The 25045-nt window shown below is 36.4% G+C and overlaps 1 protein-coding gene across 1 annotated transcript; it reads left to right on the top strand.

Moving 5' to 3' along the window:
* The first annotated feature begins 302 nt into the window (after positions 1 to 302).
* On the top strand, positions 303 to 24781 carry Pi15 (peptidase inhibitor 15). The gene is made up of 6 exons (XM_027398797.2): positions 303 to 431; positions 972 to 1282; positions 15389 to 15507; positions 16423 to 16555; positions 16659 to 16774; positions 20335 to 24781. The coding sequence occupies exons 2-6, from the start codon at positions 1010 to 1012 to the stop codon at positions 20468 to 20470; spliced, it is 777 nt and encodes a 258-aa protein (XP_027254598.1). The 5' UTR covers positions 303 to 431; positions 972 to 1009; the 3' UTR covers positions 20471 to 24781.
* The last annotated feature ends 264 nt before the right edge of the window (positions 24782 to 25045 follow it).

Below are 25045 nucleotides of genomic sequence, written 5' to 3'. Positions count from 1 at the left end.
GAAACAGGAATTAGAGACCATCAAGAAAGAAAAATTAACCACTCACAGAAAAGGTAGCTGCTCAGAGAAAACGGGGGAGGGGTGTCTTATGGTTTGTGCTTTGTAAGCTGTGGGTGTGACTCAATCTCCTCACCACCCACATAAAAAGGTTGCCACCCAATCACTGTTTTTTTTTCCCCCTCTGTCCCAAACCCCTCCCCTTGGATTTTGGCTGAGAGACCCTAGGAGAGCCTGCCCTTTCTGGACTTTGCAAACTGACATATAAAAGCTGTTAGCTGCTGCTGTAGCCAGCAGCATTCAAACCTTGCAGGCTTTTGCTCTCTGGGAGCTTGTAATAAGACACACTCCTCCTACAAGGGTTCATGCTACAACATAACAAAGAATCTTACATTGTTGGAGGAACAGTGTATTCATTTTGGCATTGTGCAGAGGTAAGCTACTTGGCTCAGCTAGATTGTAATGCATGCATTATTTTAAAACTTCTCAAATATTTTATTTTCTTAGGACAACTTTGTGTGTTCTGTCACTCAGTGTACAGGATATCTGGGACATATTATCAGTACATTTTCTGTGGCTACCTGTGTTTTTCCTTGTCTGTCTCAAGATCAGCTTGGATTGCTAAAGATTCCTAACTGGAAACAGGCAGGCAGTAATATATCTTGCAGTTCAGGCATTTGGGGCAAAGGGGCAAAGGCTTTCCATTCATTTTAGGGTGAGTGGTCACGTGGTTTATTTTTTCTCCAGCTCTAGAAAGTTCCTCTTAGGGGGTTTGATTCATAGCACAGCAAAATGAGTAGAAACTACAGCAGTAGGTTCCCTTTAAGGCAACATTTGTTTAGATTTTGTAAAAATGTCAACCCAAGCTTTACTTCCAAGTGATGATGTTGTAAATCCATAAACTATGGCTCGTTTTTTGCTTGCTTGCTTGTGTTTTTAAAGACCCTAACTCTATACCTTCTTTTGCTTTAAAGCAAAGCAAACCTGGTGGTTATCTACTCCACCCCTCAAAATGATAGCAGTTTCTGCAGTCAGCTTTGCGATCCTTTTGTCCCTTTTCTGTGAAGCAAGTACTGTCGTCTTACTCAATTCCACTGACTCATCTCCGCCAACCAATAATTTCACTGATACTGAAGCAGCCTTCAGTGCGCCACTACAGTCTGCGGATATCCCTAAAACCAGGCGGAAGCGCTACATTTCGCAGAATGACATGATCGCCATTCTTGATTACCATAATCAAGTTCGGGGCAAAGTGTTCCCACCAGCAGCAAACATGGAATATATGGTAAGTGAAATTCCTTTTTCCTTGAATTCTGAGTGAGAAAGCTTTAATTTGCATGGTAGTAGGATCTAAGTGGACCACAGTGCCTGCATGTCAAGTGATACAGGGTAATACCTGAACTGGGGAAAGGTTTTAATGTATCTCATGGTGTTAAATTATGTTATTTCATGAATTAACATATGTGAGAGAGACAGGAGAGAGGATCTATATAGATTTTTCTTCTGTGAGTTCCATATCCCGATGAGCCACATTTTCTGTAAGGAGAAAAAAAAAAAAAGGGATATGCTGACTGCCCACATTTGGAAAGTCATCTTTTCAAGCAGAATTCACAAGGAGTATTTTTTTCTGTGCTTTCTGAATCTAAACATCATCTTTATCAGTTAAAATGTTTCTTGAGAATATTTCTTGAAATTAAAGGTTTCAGTGCATAATTTATTCCTGGCTAGGTGTCTCTCCCAGTTCTTGGACAAAGCTCTCACCCACATTGGTCTATTTGTATTCTAAGAGAACATGTTGGCTCTTTTTTCTTTCTTCCTTGTGATTTAAGACTTAGTTGTTCAGATAAGAGTGAAGCCAGTGCACTTACTTGCACACAGTTCCAAGTTGCCATGAACACATTCTTGCTTGCTCTTAAAAATAGACTATGTTTAAATCATTTCCCTTAGAGAGCAAGAATATTAAGTTGGTATTAAAAGGAACAAGTCTGGCTGAGCTTTATTTTTGGTTTTGAAGTCATGCAAAGTTATGATTTAAAGTTATGCACTTTACTAGATCACATTGTCACATCCGTTTCATGCAATGAATACCACCAGTAGTTAGCAGCTTCTAGAACCATCTACATTTTCTAGATAGACTTTTTGTGCCAAATCAATTGCTGGTGTCAGTGTCACAAGAAAAATAGACCTACCAAATATATCTAATGGGAATCATAGTTTATGAAAGTAGTTCAAGCTAGGCTCTTAAAATGCCCTTTACTAGGATTTATTAAATTACAAAAGATGTAATGAGTCCTGGGCATTATCATGTCATGATTAAGATTGTCGATGCTGGAGTCTAAGTATGTTCAAATTCTAGTCCTCGTGGCATGAGCTCTTTATTTAGTGTGTTCCACTCTCATCTTCTCTACGATAAGGATAAAGTTAGTGTCTGCCCTGAGGCATTTTTGTAAGGAACACATGAGCTGAGGGGCAAAGAACTAAGTCCAGAACTCACAGATACATAGTTATTCATTAAACTTTATCTTTAATAAATTTCTTTGAACTTTCTGTGACAGGACCCAGTTAGGATATAGTCAAGTTCTAAAAACAGAAAGAGTCACCCAAATGCAGGAGAGCTGCAGTTATCCATAGAGGAGCAAATATGTTTCAAAAGCTACCATAGATCATGAGAGATGTGAGCACTGAGGTTTGTGTGAACTCTTAAAGGTACGATGGCTAGGCTATAAGGTCAGGGAATGCTTTCTGCTTATGATCACATTGAAAAAAAAAAAAAACTCAGACAAAGACCAGGACCACTGAGTCAGGTTTGGTAGCAAACTCCTCTTGGTTCACATCATGACAGAACCACTCACTGTGTCCTCATACAAGTTACTCAGTGGCTCTGAGACCCATTTTGCCTATCCCTTTCTTTATAATGGGACTAACAGTACACACTATAAGTAATCAATAAATAATGGAATAATGTAAGTCACTATGCTAAAAATACTGAGAGCAAAGAGGTCACTGGGAGTGGAGGCATCAGTGGGTACAACACAGTAGAAATTGGTAGAAAACAATGTTTCTCTTATTATATCTCCCTTTGTCAAGAATTAAATCACTCAGTATGCTTTTATTTAATTGCTTCTATTTGCCAGAGACCATTTTAATTGTTTCCACAGATGACATCACTTGATAGCCCACATTCACTATCTGAAGTTGAGATTGTGATCACAATTTTCCAAATGAAATCATTTAGACCCAGAGATGTTAATGACTAAACCAAGATGGTGTGGCCAAAGAATGATATTGTCCAGATTAACACTGGCATGGGGGTGGGGTTTCTCTGTTTGTGACATATAGCATAGATCCACTGAAGGATATCTCTGAGAATATCAGGAGATGTTGATCACCTCCATAAAAATTCCAGAAGGGGCCATAAACTATTCTTGTTCTGTTTATCATTCTCTCATTGTTTTCTTCTAAGGTATCAGAATCCCTACATCTGATTTATTTTGCAATAATCAAGCACAGTGCTCATCATATGGTATATATTCACAAATCTGCCTTAGTTCAATAAGTGCAATGTAAAACCTCAGCTAAAATATTATGCTCTATAAAGCAAAGCAGGGACCATTTGAAAATCTGTGTTTTAAAATCTATGTATTCACCATTTACTTAGCATTTACTATACACTGGCACTATGCTAAGTCCAGGGAATACATTCATGAACAAAAGCAACAATCCTCCTTGCCCACTGTAGCAATAAAACAGCAAACTGGATAAATGAATCAGCTGGAGCAGGCTAGAAAGTAATGAGGTCATGAAGATAAAGCTTGAGTCCAGGATTGGATACTCACTGGGGTAGTTGGAGAGTATGTCCTGGGACAGGTGAAAGAGAATACCTATTCACAGATGAAGGAAGTCACAGAGGAAAGAGCAGGGCATAGGGCCAGAGGTAGAGAAAGTTCACAAAGTTAAAAATATCTTCACTTTTATGATTCTGTGGTTCAATCCAACAATAGAAATGCTTTACCCATGTCCCTTGTGGAGAAATTCACTCACAGGCATGTATTAATATGTAGCTTGGAGGTCAGTGCAGGTACTTGGAGTGACTCAACTTTCAAGCTAAGTGAAAATATGGGTCTCAGTGGGAATCTGTCACATTGACTATGACTGACTCAATTCTGATTTGAACTGGCATCAGCTGGGAAGCCAGATCAGTTCCCAACCTGTACTGTACACCTCAGAAGCTCATGGCATGTTTATTACACTAGTTAACAAATAGTTGCTCTCTGAGTCATCGGCTGCATGCTCAAATTATCCTCTTCCGTGTGTTGTTATTCTGGAAATCTTCATAGAAAGATAGTTCAGGCTCAGTGCTTTCTCTCATTGCACTAGACTGCCTTGTAGTTCCTTTGCTCTACAATGCTGTGAGCCTTTTGTCCAGGTTCTCTCCAGTTCAAGTTCTCCTCCTTAAAAAATTCATTTATCCTATTCTTCAGGTTTTTATATTAGAATACCAGTTTCTTTAAGGACATTTGTTTTCATACTCACAGCCATGTGCACCTCAGGTTTCCTTTGAACTGCTATGCCTGCTGTGTCCTCCATGTCTATAGTATTGTTCTCATCAGAGCCAAACTTGACAAATAGCATCTGTGCACTTATTGCTAACTTTCCAGGTTTAGGACTACAGGGTACTAAGTTAATGATTAGTTACCTTTGTCCCTCTATTGATTTTTGAAAGTGTTTGGGTATAGACAGTGAGCACCCATTATTTATTGCATTTAGAGAAGATCCTTATTGTTTTTGTTTATAAACAGCACTAATTTTGATACCATTATAAATACATTTAGTATTTTCCATCACAATATTTCATTCCACACACTTGAAATAAAATAGTTTATAAATTCTTTAGAACCTCTTAAAATTAGATTCTTTAAGTAATTATCTTAGATCATGTACAATTAAATGAAACAAAAGAAATTTGAGCACCAAGATTTACAGTCACAATGGGTCATAACCATTTTTATATAGTACTTGTGACTTTAGTAAAACACACCTTGAGTTCAATACTTAATGTTCTAAACAGTCTCCTTACATGAGCCGCAGTGCAGATAGAACATAAAATGTGCAAGGGAACCTTTGCACTCTTGGCTCCAATTCTTCAGTTAGCTTCTTGACTGATTCCCAGGGTGCTTTGGACACCAGCTGCTTTTCATTCTTCATAAGGGCAGCTTAAACCATGACTCTGAACCACAAACCACATTAGTTTCTTAGAATAAAAATTATCCCCCAAAGAATGAATTTGCAAAACTTATACAGAGTTCAGTTTGTAGGATGTTCTCATTCAGAGCAATTGAGTAAATTCATTTTAAAAACAAGTGAAACCTCTCCATGAGAGGAAGCAATCCAAAGATAGGAATCTTTGTCTTTAAAGTATAAACAGTGCAGTAAAAACAGAACAAATAGGGATAAAACCACAAGCATATGATTCAGTAGAATGCCCTTCTGTATGGGATTGATGTAATAAACATGAAACACAAACACTGTGAAAAGAGCTGGGGATGGAACTGATAATCTCCAGCTGGAAGATGATGAACTCTGTGCAAGAGGGGAGCATGTGACACAGATACTCTGGAAGAGGTGTCATGGCTGTGATAGAAAGCAAAGCAATGGATGACCCAAACCATGAGCAGTGACCAGCCATATGACTTTGTGCAGTCATGATTCCCAGGAGGTGCAGAAAATGCCTGATACAAAAGGAGTCAGGAAGAGTGTGATATTTGAGAACAAGGGCAGAAGGGCATCCCAGACAGATGGCTTCAGCACACATCTGAGGAAGTCACAGCATACATATGATGCAGTGATGGTTGGGGAGCAGTACTGATTCTTACATAAGAGTAAAGAACACCAGCAGTTACTGTATGCACAGTGACGAGTGGAAGGAACTAACTGAACTGCAGCACACATGGTAGAAATATTCAGAGAAAGGCAGGTTAAGGACAACCTGATAGCAATGCTCAAAATGGGCAAGAATAGAGGACAATAATGATATGTCAGGAAACCAAAATCACTTTTGCATCATATGACCTATTATATTTGTTTGGTACCTGCAAATCTGAGTTGCTGAGCTAAATATAAAATGTTTCTTGTGGTCTTCTGGAAAAGGGAAACATATCTATTACCAAATAGTAGTAGGTAATAAAGTAACAGCATGATTCAGTGAGCGAATCAGGCAATTAATCCAACCTCAGTAAAGGCCAACACATTTTTGGCCTAGAATGATAATTTATGATTTGGGAATAAAGAAAAATGATAATTTAATTTATCTGGGCTTTATGTGGAATGGATAATTTAAACCACTATTTTTTTCTTCCTTAGCTGACCAAACATGGTGTCAGGTCTGAGGCAGGAAAATTGCTGAGTTCAAGGCTAACTTGGGCTATATAGTGAGTTGTAGATTAGCCTAAGATACACAATAAAATCCTTTCTCAAACAAAGTTGTATATGTATTTTTGCCTTTTTTGTTGTTGTTGTTAATGAAGCAATGCTATATGCCAAGTAGCACATTTCTTCTCATTTGGAAAGCATAAATCAATTGATTTTAGTTGGGATACAGGAAATTTGTTGTGTCTAATCTAACATTTTTCAATGAGTGCTGTTATGACTTCTAGAAGATCTGTGAGAACCATTGCCAGGAAGTAGTGGGCGGAGTGTGTTGACTGACAGGAAGGCATTTTCCAGCACATTCAGAGCTTTGTGTTCCTGCACTCCTCAATAGGGACTCAGGAGTCTTAACCTCTAGTGGTGACCAGGCAGGTGTTGTAGGTGCTTTGTTCCCAGATACACTCTGCTGCTGGTTACTTGTACACCAAAGAAGGTAGTCTTACCTTGAAGTTTATGTCCCTTTGTTTTACTTTTCCACATCTAAAAGCAAGAACATTTTCTCATTGGAGATTGTAAAAAAGTGCATACGTTAAAAATATTAAAGCTACATGATTCTGAACCACATCATTGGAGAGCAGAAAGAATAATTGTGAGTAACATATGGGCAGCCTAGTGGGTGTTATGATTCCTAGCATTCAGTACTGCAGTCTGGGTAGCAAATGATACTTGGACCCAAACTTGGAAAGAAAAAAAATAATTTTGTGTGTTTCTGCTGAGTGCTTTTATAGAACCTAGTCTCACATCTTGTTCCACAAGTAACAGTTAAGAAACAAGTGGCTTTTCTTCTTAGACTGTGTGACAATGATGAGGTGGTGGGCAAGTCATTTAATACTCAGTCTCTCGTTCCACTTTATGCATTGCCTGCCACTTTTCTAGAGTGCAGAACAATGAAGAACAGAGACAGGAAGTAGTATGCATATCAAAGAAGTGGACAAGGCAGTGTGCTACATGCCAAAGCAGAGGTACTAGTGACTACTCTAAGAGTACAGCAGTCCAATCCCATGCATGGACTGGAGTAGACTGAAATATGTTATATTGAAGAGAGATAAGGTGAGGGGGACTGTGTGGTCAGTATAGAAGGATTCTATCAGATATAGGGTGACATACTGAAGACATAGGAACTATATGACTGAAACTTAATGTTTAAAAGAATTGAATATATTACAAGGCTGAAGTTGAGGGACACTATGAGACTTGATTGAACTTTGCTGTAAGATCAAGGGAAGTATTAAAGGTTTTAGCTGGGAAATTACATAATTGTATTTGAATGTTAGAAAGGTCATTCTGGCCATGTGGTGAGGAAGGAGTGGAAAGAGGCAGTAGTGGAGACAGGATGCCCAGTCAGAGGCTGTCATGACAGTCTGGGTGAGAGATAATTGAAACCTGAAGTACATTTGAGGCAATGGGGTAAGCCAGGGCTGTGAAATATTTTGGAAATCAGGTCAGGAAGAGTGATTCACATGAAGTTGCCGAGAAGGATGGAATGGAATACAGGACCCTGTTAGTGTCTTTGAGGGGGACAAGTGGGTTACTCTGAGTCAGAGAACACAAAACACAGCAAATTTGAGGAAGCCAAGGAGTGGCAGGGGATTACTGTCTGGTGAACATGGCTATGGAGGTTGAAAAGCAGATAAAATGTGAGAAGGTGCATAGGTGCATTCTTCCATGGAGAAAATTTGCGACAGGAACACAATATGGCAGTAAGAACAGAAATTCTCTGTAAAGTAGGTAGGGAAGGGTTATGGAAACTGAGTTGAAGATTGTGTCTATAAGAATCTACTTAAGAATGTTTACAAGAAAATGTCAGCCTGATCCAAATCTGTTTTAAGAACCTAGTTAGTGCCAGGCTACTCCATCTTACTTTAAACAAGCGATTTTGGGGAAAATAACCAAAGGGTTCCTAAAAATATAGAAATCTAATATTCTGACTTTCTGGTATCTTGAATTTAATATGAAAACTGTGTCACAAAGAGCCCATGGGCATTCAGTGGTTATAAACGAGGTATTTGGTTGGCTCTGAGAATTTTGGAAGGATGGTATTTGAGCAGGGGCCAGGAAGATAAAAATACTAATGTCTTAAACCAGTTAGGAACAATTTTGGCACAAATGCATCCTAAACTAAGGTTTGGGAGATGGTATGTGAGTTCTCCCATGCTATATTATCCATAGAATTTTAAATCAGATAACAAACACTTTGACACAAATAGGTAGAATGCCCAACATGTTGATTGTAGAATTAACTTTTCATGAAATCTTTTAAATTTCACAGCAATCAATAAAAACAAAGATGTTATTTAAGGACACAATATTTTTCCACTAATATTTCATATTTCATTTAGTTAAGCATGCACATTTTACCATATCTCTCTCCACATTCTTTGGAAATTATTTTTCAGTGGGAGAGAGGTAGTCAGATAGGTTACTCTGCAGACTGAGCAGTAAAAGATCTGGGATTTGTATGTGTATCTCAGGATAGCTTCACCATCAAGAAGTCCATTTTTAGCATATTGTGACATTGAATCAGTGAAAGAAATTGGCCACTCACGAAAATGCCTTGACAGCCCAAACTTCACTGTCAGATGACAAGGCACCCCCTAACCTCCTAAAGAGTAAGATCATTGCTAGATAACCAACAATTATTTTCAAACTTCATGATAAAAAGCAGATGTTAAACAATGCTTGAATGAGGGAAAATACTCGTACAAATTCCAAAATATTCTCTAATGTTATCTCCTTCTGTCCAGTGTTATTTTCCCTATGAGAAAGTATCTTGTTTCTACACAGTCCTATTGCTGGGTTTTCAGTGACTTTGGGATTTATCTACTTTCTTTTTATTGGACTGCTTGCTTAGTAGAGATTAATGGGTAATAAATTGACGGGAGGCATTCACAAACAAATTCCCATTTTAGGTGTTTCCCCAATCCCCTGAACTTACTACCATTTAAAAATCCCCAACAACAGGAACAGGTATTATTTAGTGAACTCTAGCCCTCTTAGAGCTGTGATAAAGAGCCTTCGGTATCTGTCTCAAGCTTCCTCTTATCACACTCTTGAGAGATGAGGACAGATCTCTTTATTTAGAGATAGAAACTCAAAGTTTGGAAAGCATAAATTCTCTGTCTTCTAAAAGTTGATCAAAATGCCCTATCAGACAGAAAACATGCTTCAAACAGCAGTCCACTATAGCACACTACAGTACAGTGTAGTGTGGTAGTAATGCTTCCATTGATCGGTTCATCTCTCCTGTTCTTGGGCTCATTGAATAGCAAATTTCCCTACATGCACTTCACCTGAGAATATCAGCGTGAATAGAAATAGTTTTAAACAAGAAATAAAATTATTCTTGTACTCTCTATGCTTGTGAAATGATATAGGCAAACTGTGCTATGACTATGCTAACCACCTTTGGATATCTGTAAAGAGAGAATGAGTAACTGACATTAAATCTGGCCTCCGAGTCATCAAATTTTCTTAACCACAATCCCCTTTAAGTGATACATGGCTGCATAAATCTGCTCCTCCATTCCACTCTTGACAACACAGATTCTGAGAGAAGGTTCTACAAAGATATTTGGTTTCTGAATATTCCTGGAGAACTAATAAGTATGTAATTCAGGAAATTCAAACTCAAGTCCCTTCCTTGCCAAGGCACAAGTGTCCACAATAACAGTATCATTAGTCTTCTTGAGAACTCGAAGCTGTGTAGCTTTGAGCAAAGAATGGCACTTCCTGCTTGTCCTCCTTTAGATTAGATTCCAACAAGGGTGTGTTCTACTGTAAGTGAAATGTTTGCCAATGACCTGGCCTGACCAAGGAAGAATAAAAGAGGTTTATTATTGTTCATGGTCCTTAGGATGATTGACAGATTTCATAAGAACATTACACTGATTCACATTTTTGTAAACTGAGTTCAATGAAGATCTAAATTTTTAATTTTATGTTTTAAATTTATGATTGATGAAAAGGGATTGTCAAGGTGTTTTATTTCTTATCCTTAATATTTGGGGGTCTTAGAAAGGTATTTCTCTAACATGTTACATCTGATTAAGAAGGCCAGCTATAGTTGGCACTACATGTATGCACATCCAGGGTCTCTAATCCAGGAATTTGATTCAATAGATTCAGAGTATGTCTATATATCCCTTCCCAAAGATGCCAAGAATATTCTGGAATTATCATTCTGATGAAAACTCTAAAAGATGCTTTAGGAACAATAAAAGCTAATAGTTCAGGACTTGAGACTCAGTTGAAGTTTTGGTATGTGTATCAAATATCCATACCTTTGTCAAGAGACAATGAAGGGATTAACAGATTAAAACAAAAAACTTATTTCAGGGATAATTCTCACATTAACACACTACTCATTAAAATGTTCACTTGATTACTGACTACAAAAAACACATGGACACTATCAGCAGGAAATTTCTGTAACACAGAATGATCCTTACTTGAAAATGTGTTTCACTGACTAAAAGAAAGAAAATTTTAAGATTCACATTTTTGAAGGGTAGGGCTTTCTTTATATAATGCAGTATAATTTGAAAATTTTCTTGCTTAAAGTTTGAGTAAAAAATTGTTGAAAATCATTCTTTCTTTGCTACCACCCATGGACATGAAGAGAGATATATCTGTATTAACATAATAGAAATAATTAATACCATTGCATTTTTTCAGATCACAAATGCTGGCAATATCCAAGCTCCCAGCCCCTAAATAAGTACATCTAACTGTAGATAAAGGCATCTCCACGAATCCCCTTGTGTTGTTGTACACCTGTAGCTCCAGCTCACAAGAGATGTTGACATAATGGTACTGAGTTCCATAGTGAGATCCTGCTCACGAAATAAAGTAAACTCCACAAGATAGTGCTCACCATTTCCCATTGTCTTCATGTAATCAATCTTTACAGTCTTCTCTCCTTAGGTAGTTCTACATGCATTGTGTGGTCTTGCTGTTTTCCAGGCCACAGGAGGCTACATGCTGTACCAACCTATTTCTTTTACCTATCTCCTTCTGATCTTATGAGGTAACATTCTTTGAATATCATTTAATATGTAACAAATAATCTGAATCCCCCCTTTGAAGGCCTATGTTTCCATCTGCTCCTACCTTCTCCTCCTCAGCCTAACCATGGCTCATTGCTGACCTCCTGGATAGTTTTTATAATGGTTCTTATATATTTATCTCAGTTTCCAAATGGCATTTTGAAAACATTCCTTTCTAATAAGAGTAAGTCCACCAATTTTAAAACAGAAATGACTTTGTTAATGCCCATGAAGTATGTTGATGTTTTTGGCTCCCTTCCAGAGGAATAATTTTGTCATCACTTAATTTGTCTATGACTTTTGCAAGTCAGCACTCTCTTGGCAATCTAACCAAAAGGATCAAATCATCCGAGTTGTTAAAAACAAAATAAAACATTTTCTATTTAAAAATGTCAAAAAATCCAAGTATTTAACAAATGTCCACATAAATATCCAAGAAAATAAATGTCTTAGAATATTCCATGCTTGTCTTTCATGTTGTTTCTATGGTTGTGTCCATGTTCATATGTAATCCATAAATCTATCTCTAAAATTTTAATGTGATATTTTTATTTCTAGCATGTTGTCTTTGAACACAATTGAACTGTGCACAATAGCTTTTTCATGGTTGACTATGGTGCTCTAAATTATTATCCTTATTTCTTCCTTAATTTAGCTTCAATTTAATGTTTTTTAAGAAGGGGTTTCTTTTTATGAATATAGACATTTTTGAAAAATCATATTTATTTAATGTCTATCTCTTGCAAATTAAATGGTTAAACTCTACTTCTAAATTTAATACATTTATTTTTCTGTTTGGGTGTTTCACTTGATTTGATAATTCCCTTTCCATATATTTAAGAAACTCATACAAGTCAAGAATTATAGATCTAATACTCTCTGCATTTTACTGGAAAGTAAAAACAACAAAATGTTAGAGAAACAAAACCAAACTTCCCAGCACTAGTTTTAGAATTTACCATATTTTTTTTATCATTTTCAACTTAAAATTAAAATTGGCAGTAATATCTCACCTATATATTTTATATTGAAAATAGAAGACTATATGCTATCGTGAGAAGCCGGTCTCCTAATTACTACAAACATTAGCAAGAGACTGTAAATACAGATATCGTACCTGAAATTATTCATCCCTTCTAACTTTGTTGTTGTTGTTGTTTTTCGAGACAGGGTTTCTCTGTGTAGCTTTGGAGCCTATCCTGGCACTTGCTCTGGAGATCAGGCTGGCCTTGAACTCAGAGATCTGCCTGCCTCTACCTCCCGAGTGCTGGGATTAAAGGCGTGCACCACCAACACCCAGCCATCCTTTCTAACTTTAAATTTTGTTCTTTTGCTCGAGTTCATACTTTATATTTTGGAATTAAAAAGTATTTGCAAGCAAGTCTGCAGTTATAATCTCAAGTAAAGTTTAGAGTTACAATCCAATGGTCAGTGTTTCTTATTAAACAGAAGTACTGCCTGGGACACAAGTACACAGCCACAGGTGTCCCATGATCATGTTTACTCTTACTCTAAAGTTCTCCTAACAGGACACATGGAAAGACAGTCTTTTGTTTGTATTATATTAATTTTATCTAATTTTCCACTGACTTATATAAGACAGGAAATTTCTCCCAACTTCCCATGAAGCAACATTGCTTGTCTCAATTTTGAATCTCTGGTCAAGCTCAAAAGATCTCCCAACTTGATGAGGATCCTGCATTCTTTTCATTCTCCTCTTATCTCTTAGGGTCCCAACTCTGCCATATATTCAGATGGCATCAATTCAAATTCTAAGTCTGTTTTTTCTCTTGAGCCAAATGTTTGCAGTTTCATGTGATTTACACTCAAGATACTATATTTAGCTCAAGCTGCCTTTTAATTTATTAATAAACAGAATAACCCATTTTAAATATTTTAATTCAAAGCTAATTTGCCCATGTGTGATTAACTCAATGTGTGTCTTTCTCCCCTCCCCTTCATTAAGAGGATGAAAATAACCTGGGGGGATGATTTCATGCAACCATGAAGACTAACCTTAGTTAAATTACCCAGAACCCACATAAAAATGTCAGGTGCATTGACACATGCTTGAAATTTCAGAGCTCTGAAGGTGGGGAAAAGAGATCCCTGGGGCTTGCTAGTCATTCATTCTTGCCAAATGGGCCAGTTCCAGGCCAGTTCCTTGTGTAAACAAATGATAGATAGAAGATAGATAGATAGATAGATAGATAGATAGATAGATAGATAGATAGATAGATAGTAAAGAAAACAACTGATGTCAGCTTCTGACCTCCACATGTACATGCCCACCCCCTACACACACATGAACATACATGTATAATACACACACAAAAAATATACTGCTACACACACACACACATACACACACAATGAAAGAAAGGCATTTGTTAAATATTTTGAATTGTTTTGTGTAGAGTGTATGTTCTTAGTAGTGCTGGCCAATCACTGGCCAGTACCATGTAGCTCTTTCTGGAACTGATTTTGGGGCTACTCATGTATATCAAAACCATGACACTACGAATCTGAAGATGATATCACCTCCATTCTTCCAGTTTTATGGATAAGTTAACTGGCAGACAGATGACAAATGACCGGCGCCTAGTCATTGATGATCTCTGTAGCCTAATTAAGAATAAACACAAGATCATTGTGTTTCATATCAGTGTTATGTGTATCATGCTATGCTAATAAATTTAGTTGATTATAGTAAAGCAATTTTAAAACTGAAGGCACAGTACATGATAATATATAATGTGTACATATATTTTTATCTCCTATAACTGTGATTAACAACCTTCTGAGATATATAGTTGGTGGAAGATACCATCCGTTTGTCAACTTATTGTGTGGTTTTACATTTAAATAAAGTGTAGTCAATATTTCAGAAATCCATATTTTATTAACCTTTAATGGTAGAACAAATTTCTGATAAGTCCATTATCAGGTAGACAAATTTCTTTTCAATATTCTTTTAAGTACTAGGATAAAATAGTTTTACATTACATTTGTTAGTTTAAAGTTTTGTACCAACTTATGGACAACGACTTTTGGATAAAAGAATTATTCATATTTGTGTCTTTACACTCAGTAGAAAGTTGACTGTCTTTACAGAGGTAATTTATTATTGGCAGGTAATGCCTGGCTTGCTTGACCTCTCTATACAGGTATTGAGACTGGAATGCCAATCCACTCAGTGACTTATATTATCGTTTATGAAACCAAAGGGTCATGCAAATCTTTGTCTACATTTTCAACTAACAATAACTTACTATATATGAGTAATCCCCACGAATTTCCTTTCTCACAAACCAAAATTGATTCTTAGTTTGATTAAAACATAATGTATTGTATTTGCATAGAATACTATGTAGCATTTTGAAATTATTTTATTATAGTTATGTTTAGTTCACACTAACTGAAACAGTACATTTTCATATTATTTTTATTGATAATAAAGATTCTAAGACTATTAAATGTGAGAATTTCATGAAAGTGGCCACCCTATAGCACAATCTGACCTTTGAAAGTGGCAATATACTTGACATTGTTGATTTTGCCAAAGAAATTTGAATGAATCTGGTCCTGTTTATTTGGGGAATATATGAATGGCATGGCTCTTTGTTTCTGTGCAAAGGACTTTGCCAAATCAATTGATTTTGATGTATTCAAATTTCACAGATGAATTGTAATGTTCCCCAAGTTATAATTAGATGTGACAGTTTTCTTTTAGCATATTCCCCTCCCAAACTGATGTCTGTATTGCATTCACTTTAAGTTAATCGATCTAAATTTGCTTTGGTTTAGTTGGAATAGTCATAGGACCCTGAATTGAAAGAACTCCTGGAAACAGGAGTATCCTTTCTTTTTGTTTATTATAATAAATTTAGCAAAACTGAAGGTCTATTTAACTTCCACAGATCTGGGATGAAAATCTTGCAAAATCTGCTGAGGCATGGGCAGCCACTTGCATTTGGGACCATGGACCATCTTATTTGCTGAGATTTTTGGGTCAAAATCTATCTGTACGAACTGGAAGGTAGGAAGCAGTTATCCACATGATTATACCTCATTATTTATAGACCCTACAGTTATCAATTTTAAGTAGTATCAGAAATTATCTACTGATTTGTGAGTCAGGAAATGATGTTTGGCTTATGAATAACTTGATTTTTTAAAAAAAACTATACAGCTAGTTCATAAAGCCTAGTGAGACCAGCTTTCCCTCTTACCTTTAGAAATGCTACCTTCATCTGTATTTATCATTGACCCCACTGAGTCCTAGAAAGTATTGTGCATGATGCCCTGTCCTCCAACCCCCTACACCCCCCAAAAATCTCTGTGAGTTTACAGAAGCTATCTACATTTCTTTGTTTACATTCTCATCCCTCTGTATAATCACATACAAACAATGAAACTAGTAAGTAAGTAAATTGGTAAGATAGAAAATCTGCATTAACGTAAGAGTGCAAACAGGCATGTGTGTGTATGTTCACTATGAGAAAGTTCTTACTAATAGGATATTTCCTTCTACTGTAGAAGATCATGACCAACATTCCAAAACTCAATTCTTATGGGCACTTCCATTAGAGTTAAATTATTTTAACTATTTCTATATGCCTAATAAATCTAAGTTATTTTTACAATTTCAAGAGTAAATTTTCTGCATAAATTAAATAAGACTTGGATGATTTGTGTTTGCCGAATAATTTTTTCTCTGTTTTTTGGTATGGCCTGGTGTGTACTTAGATGAATGAAGGCTCATTGGGTGTTTTCATCCTTTTCTCTTTCCACAGAAATCAATAGCTCTACCAGATAGTGATTGCAATTGTCAGGCATGAAAATGAGCTTGTTATAATGAATAATTTTATAATACGTTTATGGTGTAAGATGAGTCCACTAAACAGGTTCCCCCGGTACTGAGTTCTATTTTGCTTTTTCTCTTGACATCTAGATATCGTTCAATTCTCCAGTTGGTCAAGCCTTGGTATGACGAAGTGAAAGATTATGCCTTTCCTTATCCACAGGATTGCAACCCTCGGTGTCCTATGCGATGCTTTGGTCCCATGTGCACTCATTATACACAGGTCATTTCAACTGTAGTGTTAGTTTTTGATTATCTTAAAAATACTTTCCTTATTTTGGTGATATTTTTAAGCAATATTGGAAGATACTGATTTATTTTTGCAGATGGTTTGGGCCACTTCTAATCGAATAGGATGTGCAATTAATACTTGCCAAAACATGAACGTCTGGGGATCTGTATGGCGACGTGCAGTGTACTTGGTGTGCAACTATGCTCCAAAGTAAGTACCAAGTTGAGTTCCATTTCCTGGATACTTGACTGAAGTTAGAGATTAGCAGCCAGGTGAGCATTTTTTAATAGTTATAGAAGTAAAATGTTCTGCAGTACTTCTTCACCTGTTCTTCATCCCCAGCCTCATCATCATTTCCACAGACCGGAAAAAGACAGGGTAAAAGGTTTCTTTTCACAAGGACAAGTATTATGAGTTAAAATTATAAGGATACACACTGAGATACCTGAACTCACTAAGTTCTCCTTGCCATCACTGCTCTGTCACCATAAGTGTAAGGACTGTGTTTCAAAATCATTGATAACTGTATCAAAGGCATCAGAAAAGAACCCGCTAACATTCATACCTGTATCAAAGGCATCACACAGCATCCTCTAACATTAATACTTGTATCAAAGGCATCAGAAAAGCATCCTTTAGAGATGTTATCGGGACAATGTTCTAAATTATCAGTACCAGAATGTTGGCTTACCTATTTCACTAGGAAAGCAACATATTGGGAAAGAATGATTTTTTATTTCTTCTCTCATTTTTTAGACTAAAATTTATTCAGTATCATCACCCTACAACCTACATAAATATAATACCAGTTTGTCAAAGATTACAAAGTCTAGTTATATGCTTAAATAGTCATTAGAAAGATCAATAAACATTTGTTAGCATTTAATACAATGCCTTCTTGATAACTGTAACTCTGAGAATGACAAAGTGTTCCAGAGTTCTCTTCCCATTTGGAATAAGTACCAAATGTGCACAGGATTTATGACACTTGTGGTACTTTTCCAGCCCATGAAGGGAGGGGCACAATGTGTCATGAGTAACGACATGACTCATTGATATGGTGGTGATTTTTCTTCAGAATTATTGTAATGAGGATCCTGAAAAAAATATATCTCAATAGATATTCAAACTCTGCATTTGTCTAATATTTTTACTTTTATGCCTTGTATCCTCTTATTAAGCACTTTACCATTTCTCCCTGTTTTTTTTTTAATTTTTTATTTAAATTAGAAACAAGATCATTTTACATGTCAATCCCTATTCCTTCTCCCTCCCCTCCTCCCCTGCCCCCCTGCTAACATCCTACCTATTCCATACCATTTCTGCTCCCCAGGGAGAGTGAGGCCTTCCATAAGGGGTATTCAGAGTCTGTCATATCATTTGGGATAGGGCCTAGGCCCTCCCCCATGTGTTTAGGCTGAGGGAGTATCCCTCTGTGTGAAATGGGATTCCAAAGTGCATTCCTATGCTAGGGATAAGTACTGATCTACTACAAGAGGTTCCGTAGATTTCCAAGTCCTCCTCACTGACACCCACATTCATGGGGTCTGGATCAGTTCCATGCTGGTTTCCCAGTGATCAGTCTGGGGGCCAAGAGCTCCCTATTGTTCAGGACAGCTGTTTCTGTGGGTTTCAACAGCCTGGTCTGGACCCCTTGGCTCATCACTCCTTCTCTGCAACTGGATTCCAGTTCAGTTCAGTTTTTAGCTGTGGGTATCTGCTTCTACTTCCACCAGCTGCTGGATGAAGGCTCTAGGATGGCATATAAGTTAGTCATCAATCTCATTATCAGGGGAGGGCATTTAAGGTAACCTCTCCACTGTTGCTTAGATGGTTAGTTGGTGTTATCCTTGTAGATCTCTGAACATTTCTCTAGTGCCTGATTTCACTTTAAACCTATACTGACTCCCTCTTTGATGGCCTCTCTTATTTTGCTCTCCTCTATTCTTCCCCCTACACAACCTTCCTGATCCCTTATGTCCTCTTCACCCCTCCTCTTTTCCCCCTTCTCATTCTTCTAGCTCTCTCTCCCCTCCCCCGATGCTCCCAATTAGCTCAGGAAATCTTTTCCCTTCCCCTTCTCCAGGGGACCATGTATGACTCTTTTATGGTCCTCCTTTTTGCCTAGCTTCTCTGGTGGTATGGATTACATGATGGTAATCCTTGTTCTATGTGGAAAATCCATATATGAGTGAATGCATTCCATGTTTGTCTTTTTGTGACTGGGTTACCTCACTAAGAATGGTTTCTTCTAGTTCAATTCATTTGCCTGAAAATTTCAAGATTCCATTGTATACTTCCGCTGAGTAGTACTCCATTGTGTAAATGTACCACATTTTCTGTATCCATTCTTCAGTCGAGGGGCATCTAAGTTGCTTCCATGTCTGGCTATTACAAATAATACCGCTATGAACATAGTTGAACAGATGTCCTTGTTGTATGAATGTACTTCTTTAGGGTATATTCTTAAGAGTAGAGACCATACTTTCAGAGATAATTTCTATAGTTCCTTACCATTTCTCCCTGTTATAAATTGGCCAGGTTGTAATGAGTTGACCAAAGACAGATTTTTAAAATTCATTTAGCTCTTCTGTTTCAGCTAAATAATAAAATTTCTTAATAATATTGATTAATTCATAGGCCTCCAAAATAAGGCATTGCATTAATATTAACTTATTATAGCACTAACATTGATATATGATAGTCTTAATAAAAATGTTAATGTATTACAGTCTTAATAAAAATCATAGGTGATTAAGACTTTTAAAATCTTGAATGGGAGGAGAATTTTATTTTTTCCAATTTCAGTACAAAGTTTTCTGTAAGCTATTGCTTTCAGTAGAAAAAGGAAAAAGGAAGAAAAATGAAGAAGGAAAGAAAAATAATATGTAAATAAATGGATTTGAACACTAAATGAAAGAATGAATGATGTATAAATTGAACAACTTATTCTTGTATACTATTATCAATAAGTATGATTTTTGTAAAATTTATATAGAAATTTATTCTTCCTTTGATATTCCCAACAAACTACTTGATTTTTTATTTATTTACATTATTATATATATTTTTCCAGTGCTGCATTTTATACACATATATAATGTATTTTGATCATAGCTCTCTCAGTGCCTGCTCTTGTACTTCACCCTATTCTGATGACGAACCTCCTTTTTGCCAATCTTCTGTTTTCTACTTCTATATCTTTTCTGTTAATGATGACTTAATGACTTCAATTACTGTTACTTACAGGATCAAGGAGTCTTAGGAACACCCCCCTCAGCTATGACAGAATATTAGTGGATCCAACCTTGTGCAGATCTTTTGCAAATTACCCTGCCTGCTTCGAGTTTAAATCCTGGGTATTTTTTAACAGTGCTAGGAGGAATTTAGCACAAGTCAGGAGTATTATGCTTCTTGAAACTATGAACTGACCTAGTGCCCTAGAAAGCTGCTAGAGCAGAAGACAAATGTGGTAGGTGGATTGAGCCTGGTGCTCATAGTTTATAATATCATCAGAAATGGTAAATACGACTTCATTACTTACTGGTCAGTTAAGATTCTGTCCATTTATTCAAAGAGAAAGCATTTCAAAGCAAGTAATATGGATTAAGCTGCTCTGGAAATTTTTAAAAATGTAATTTTCAGGACCTTATAAGATATGCTCCTCAAAAAGACCATCATGTGTCAAGCGGGTGTGAGCACATGTGTAAAAGTATCTGGTTTGGGGTAACTAAGCAGCCCTAATGTGATCATTTCCTTTTTTCTCCTAGGGGTAACTGGATTGGTGAAGCACCATACAAAGTAGGAGTGCCATGTTCATCGTGCCCTCCGAGTTATGGGGGAGCCTGTACTGACAATCTATGCTTTCCAGGAGTAACATCAAACTATCTGTACTGGTTTAAATAAGCTTATCCCCTTTTCCCCCCTCTGGGAGATACATTGGTTTTTGGACTCATAAGCATATATGTATATTGAAGTTTGAACATATTATACATATTTTATTATAATCCTGTTCTCATTTTAGTAGTCAGTTGTCTAGTGTTGGTCTAGGATGTTAAGTCTTAGATATAAGCAAAGCGTCAATTTCTAATTTTCTAACCTTAAATTTAAATTAAAATATTGTATATGTAGTGATGACATAATTGTTGCATCCAATTCTAAAACCTGCATTCCAGGGAAATTGTGTTATTATGTCCCTAAAGTATGAAATGTACATTCAAGCTATATGTGTATTCCTATGTATACACATGCGTATATATATGTGTGTGTGTGATGTGACATGTAGGCAATAATATGATGTGATAGTTAACAAGAAAAAATGAAAAATATATTTGGGCTAATGGAACATTTTCAGGACCATTTCTGCAATACCCATGAAAGCATAGTTTACAACTCCATGACATTTGGAAATAATTTCATTAAGCAACTGTAGAATTCATTCTGAAGATACTTTATTTGGGACTACAAAGTGTATGCTGGATTAATGGAAGTTCCTATAACACACCTTTTGCTCTAGTTTTCGAATGAGTAAATCCGTTAAGTGTTTACTCAACAATTACTTTGACTAATTTACTTTGCTGGTTATGTTTTGATGATGCAACAATTATTACATGTGATTCCTGCCTTTGAGAAGCTACCAGAGATGTCCTCAAAACAGCATTTCCTGGTAATAGTGTTATAAATTATTTTTAAATAATCATTTTTCATGTAGTTTGAGGAACAAACATAGAAAACATTTAAAGGTGGAATGGATGATAAGTGGTGCTGTCTTACAGATAAAGTGTCTGTTTCCCAGAAAACTCCAATATCTAAATGAAATATGGGAGGTGTCTTAGTTATACTGCTGTGAATAGACACCATAACCAAGGTAGCTTATAAAAAGAAACCATTTAGCTAGGGGCTTGCTGACAGATTCAGGGGTTAGTCCATAGGAAGATAGAGACAGGCAGGCAGGGGGCATGGCACTGGAGCAGTAGCTGAGAGCCTACACAATGATCTGCAGGCAGGAGGCTGGGAGAGTGAGACTGGGCCAGGCCTGAGTTTCTGAAACATCAAAGCCAACTCACAAAGACACACTTCCTCCAACAAAGTCACACCTTCTCCAACATGGCAACACCTCCTGATTCTTCCTGAACAGTTCCCTAAGCAACATCCTATGTGAACCAAAACAACCATTGTCATTTAAATCACTAAGCCTTGTACAAATCAACAACTGCTCAGAGATTTCTGGAGCAGAATAGGCTAGGCTGAACACAAGATCCTCAGAATACTGATGAGGTCAAAGAAAAGTAAGAGCTATGAATAATCACAGGACTAGCATGTTGGTACAAAAAGACCAGACAGAAGGCTACAGAAGAGTTTAACACATCTTGGGACCCATTAACAAAAGTTGAAGGATTTTATAAAGAAATGTATAGGCTTGAGAGCACATTCATCTCAGTTTTCCCTGCCATTATTTGGAGGTCAATCTACCTACCATCTTGAGCTTTTGAATACCATATTCAAAATCATACATAAATACCACATAGAGTCAATTTTGTTAATATAACCATCAATGGAAGTTTTTCAAAGACCTAATTATGAAACTTTATTTTTAGAGAAGAGTAATTTTCAATTCCTCATTAACTTTGTTTATGAAAATCAAGTAAATGGTTACAAAGACTTTTCTCTTGAGATTAGGAAATACATGTCTTATTTTTCAAAGAGGACAATACACTATCTGGGCCAAGACATGGAGCAAATTATATCTCAAACGTGTGTGTGCGCACGTGCATGTGAGCTTGAGTATAGATGTACAGAGCAAGTAAACATGGTCTCTTCAGACAGCAAATAACAGAAGAAGGATCCATATTTAAATTCTATACACAGCTGCAGCTTCTTAGGTGGATGCATTGAAAGATGACAGATAGTTAATTAGATCCATTCAATGGGAGAAAAATCCACCATCTGGATACTGGGGCTACTTGATGACAAACAAATGGTCCAATTACTTTTAAACACTGACAATTGGAACCAAATGTTTTATTACTAAGTGACCTTGCCTTGTGGAAACATATATGGGCCTTATTCAAATAAGTATTTTGGGAATACATTAGAGAACAGAAGTATTATATAATATAGAGTTGATCCAATTTTCTTTTCTTTCTTTCGTTTTATTTCCCTTGAGACAGTATCACATATACCAGGTTGACCTTAAACTTACTATGTTGTCAAGAATGACCCAACTGACCCCTGATCCTCTTGCCTCTAACTCTGAACACTGGGTTTGGAGGTGTGTGCCAACTGGCCATTTGGTGATACGTGCTTGCCTCACTTAAGAGTGTTTTCATCTTTAATGTTACTGAAGTAAAAAACTATATAAACAGAAGTATACAACTCTTATTTCCAGGTTTCTTTCTAGCTTGCATGGGTAACTGGGTTTCTCAGATTGAAGGAAAAATAATGATGTTTGATATGTAGTTCACAGGTTTGCCCATGAAGGTTAATTCATCATATTTACAGAAATTTGTGAATATTAAAATGATCACAACCAGAGCTTCTCCTTGGCATGGACTCCATGTAATTCATTGTATTATCACAGCATGTTACACAGTGGCTGTAGTGTAGTAAATGTTTAGTAAAGGGGAGTTTTCAGAATTAGTTTAAAAGTCTAAACTTGTGAAATTTCAAATGAATTCTTCTTCCCATGCTTTTAAAGACCCCAAGTTCTCTAACACATAAAGGTTTGCATGTAGCAAAACCTTAAACAAATCATACATGGTATGAAATTGAAACTAGGGTCTACAGACTTACAAAACAACCTTTTCAAAACTGCAACAGGACCAGTAGCTTTTTGATGCAGTAACAACTGAACTGAAAACACAACGGGTATATTTGTTATTCTGTCTGTAACTTTTAATATCGGTATATAAAATGGCTATGTGAAATATTTTCTTTCCTGGGCTAATGCAAATGACAGTTTGCTTGTATCAATGTAGTGTCTTACATTTTCACAGGGTGCTAGGTTAAAAGACTTTCACTGTAATTCTCAGAGGTGCGACAGATTTGGTTGTGAACTGTTTCATACAGAGAGCTTTAAATAGTCAGCATTAAAGTTTTAATTTGGAAAATTCTCATTAAAAATAATATGACTGACAGCATTGATGTCCCCCAATGCTATTTATTTAGTAGAAAAATAACATTTTGCTATAATATACTTTTTTACCTTCATGTGGGAAAGACAACTAAAATGAAGTCAATGATTTCTACTATGAAATTCTTACAATGACAGATAAGGTTGCTGTGATAACATAGAAGCTGAGTTATTAATACTATTGCTTTTGCTTTTGGTGTCACCATGACTTGGCCCTTCAAAGCTTCCCTATAAATTTGGTCTGGTTCTATGGTTGCCTACTCTTGAGATGTTCATGAAAATTTCAACACATCCCTAGCACAGAGCAGACCAAGAGGAAGGGCAAGCCCAACCAAAAAGTCTACTCTGAATATTTTAATTTAAACAACATATTTCCCATATTTTTGTATTAAATAAACTCATGGAGTCTATACTAGTAAACCCAGTGCATATTTATACCACTTTAAGTGTTTTAGGTCTATAATTGTTTGGTAAATATTGCAAAAATAAATAGATGAGCTGAATATTTTCCTGAAGGAAAAGCAATGTTGTCACTCTGGACTGTCTTTTCCCTTAGGTTTCATAGTATCACAGGATGCGAATCTTAACATCGATGGAAGGCTTTACCTACTGAAATATTTAGGGGGGATAAAGTTATATTTCTAGTAATAGCTAACATTGTCTGTATTTTATGGAGGTTTTGTATTGTTATATGTGTGGGTGAAGACATTTAAATGAAAATGCCTTTTTAAAATTGTGTCATGGCTCAACTTAGAATTGTAAAATGTTGATTAAAATTGAGAAAGTTCAACAATTCACTGGTTAATGGTGCTGAAAAATTACAATCACCTATGGTTACAATTTTGAGGTTTCTTTGAAACTACAGTTATTATTAAGTGTGAACTACCAATATTTATCTATTTTGGTGCTAAATATATGGTGCTAAATGAATCATTAGTATCAACAGTTTTAAAACTATTCCTTTTATTTACTTGATTCAGAATAGGAAAAATTCTATCTTCACCGTTGTATGACAGTTGAATCTGTTTTGTCTTTTTTTTTTTAACAATACAATGTTATTACATGTAAATATATTTCTTTCTTCAAGTGGGTATTCTTTTCTGTGTGTTTGTGTGTGTGTGTGTGTGTGTGTGTGTGTGTTTGTGTGTGTGTGTGTGTGTGTGTGTGTGTGTGTGTGAGAGAGAGAGAGAGAGAGAGAGAGAGAGAGAGAGAGAGAGAGAGAGAGCTGAAAAGTTAATACCCCTGTGTTAACCATGCTGCACGCCCTAGCGCCCTCTGGTGTTTCTAAAAACAAATTTGTACTGACTCATAAACCTTTGGTAAAAGACGTTTGTGCTTAGTTAAAATTT

Source organism: Cricetulus griseus, chromosome 2 (genome assembly GCF_003668045.3).
Source record: "Cricetulus griseus strain 17A/GY chromosome 2, alternate assembly CriGri-PICRH-1.0, whole genome shotgun sequence".
NCBI classification, from domain to species: domain Eukaryota; kingdom Metazoa; phylum Chordata; class Mammalia; order Rodentia; family Cricetidae; genus Cricetulus; species Cricetulus griseus.
Note: the sequence above shows the minus strand (reverse complement) of the source record. Positions and strands in the feature narration are given on the sequence as shown.

Bases quoted from the DNA above. Each gene is read 5' to 3' on its own strand.
- Pi15 (XM_027398797.2), top strand. From the start codon at position 1,010: ATGATAGCAGTTTCTGCAGTCAGCTTTGCGATCCTTTTGTCCCTTTTC. The intron at 16,556-16,658 runs GTCATTTCAACT...TTATTTTTGCAG, and splicing joins TGTGCACTCATTATACACAG to ATGGTTTGGGCCACTTCTAA. The intron at 16,775-20,334 runs GTAAGTACCAAG...TTTTTCTCCTAG, and splicing joins GTGTGCAACTATGCTCCAAA to GGGTAACTGGATTGGTGAAG.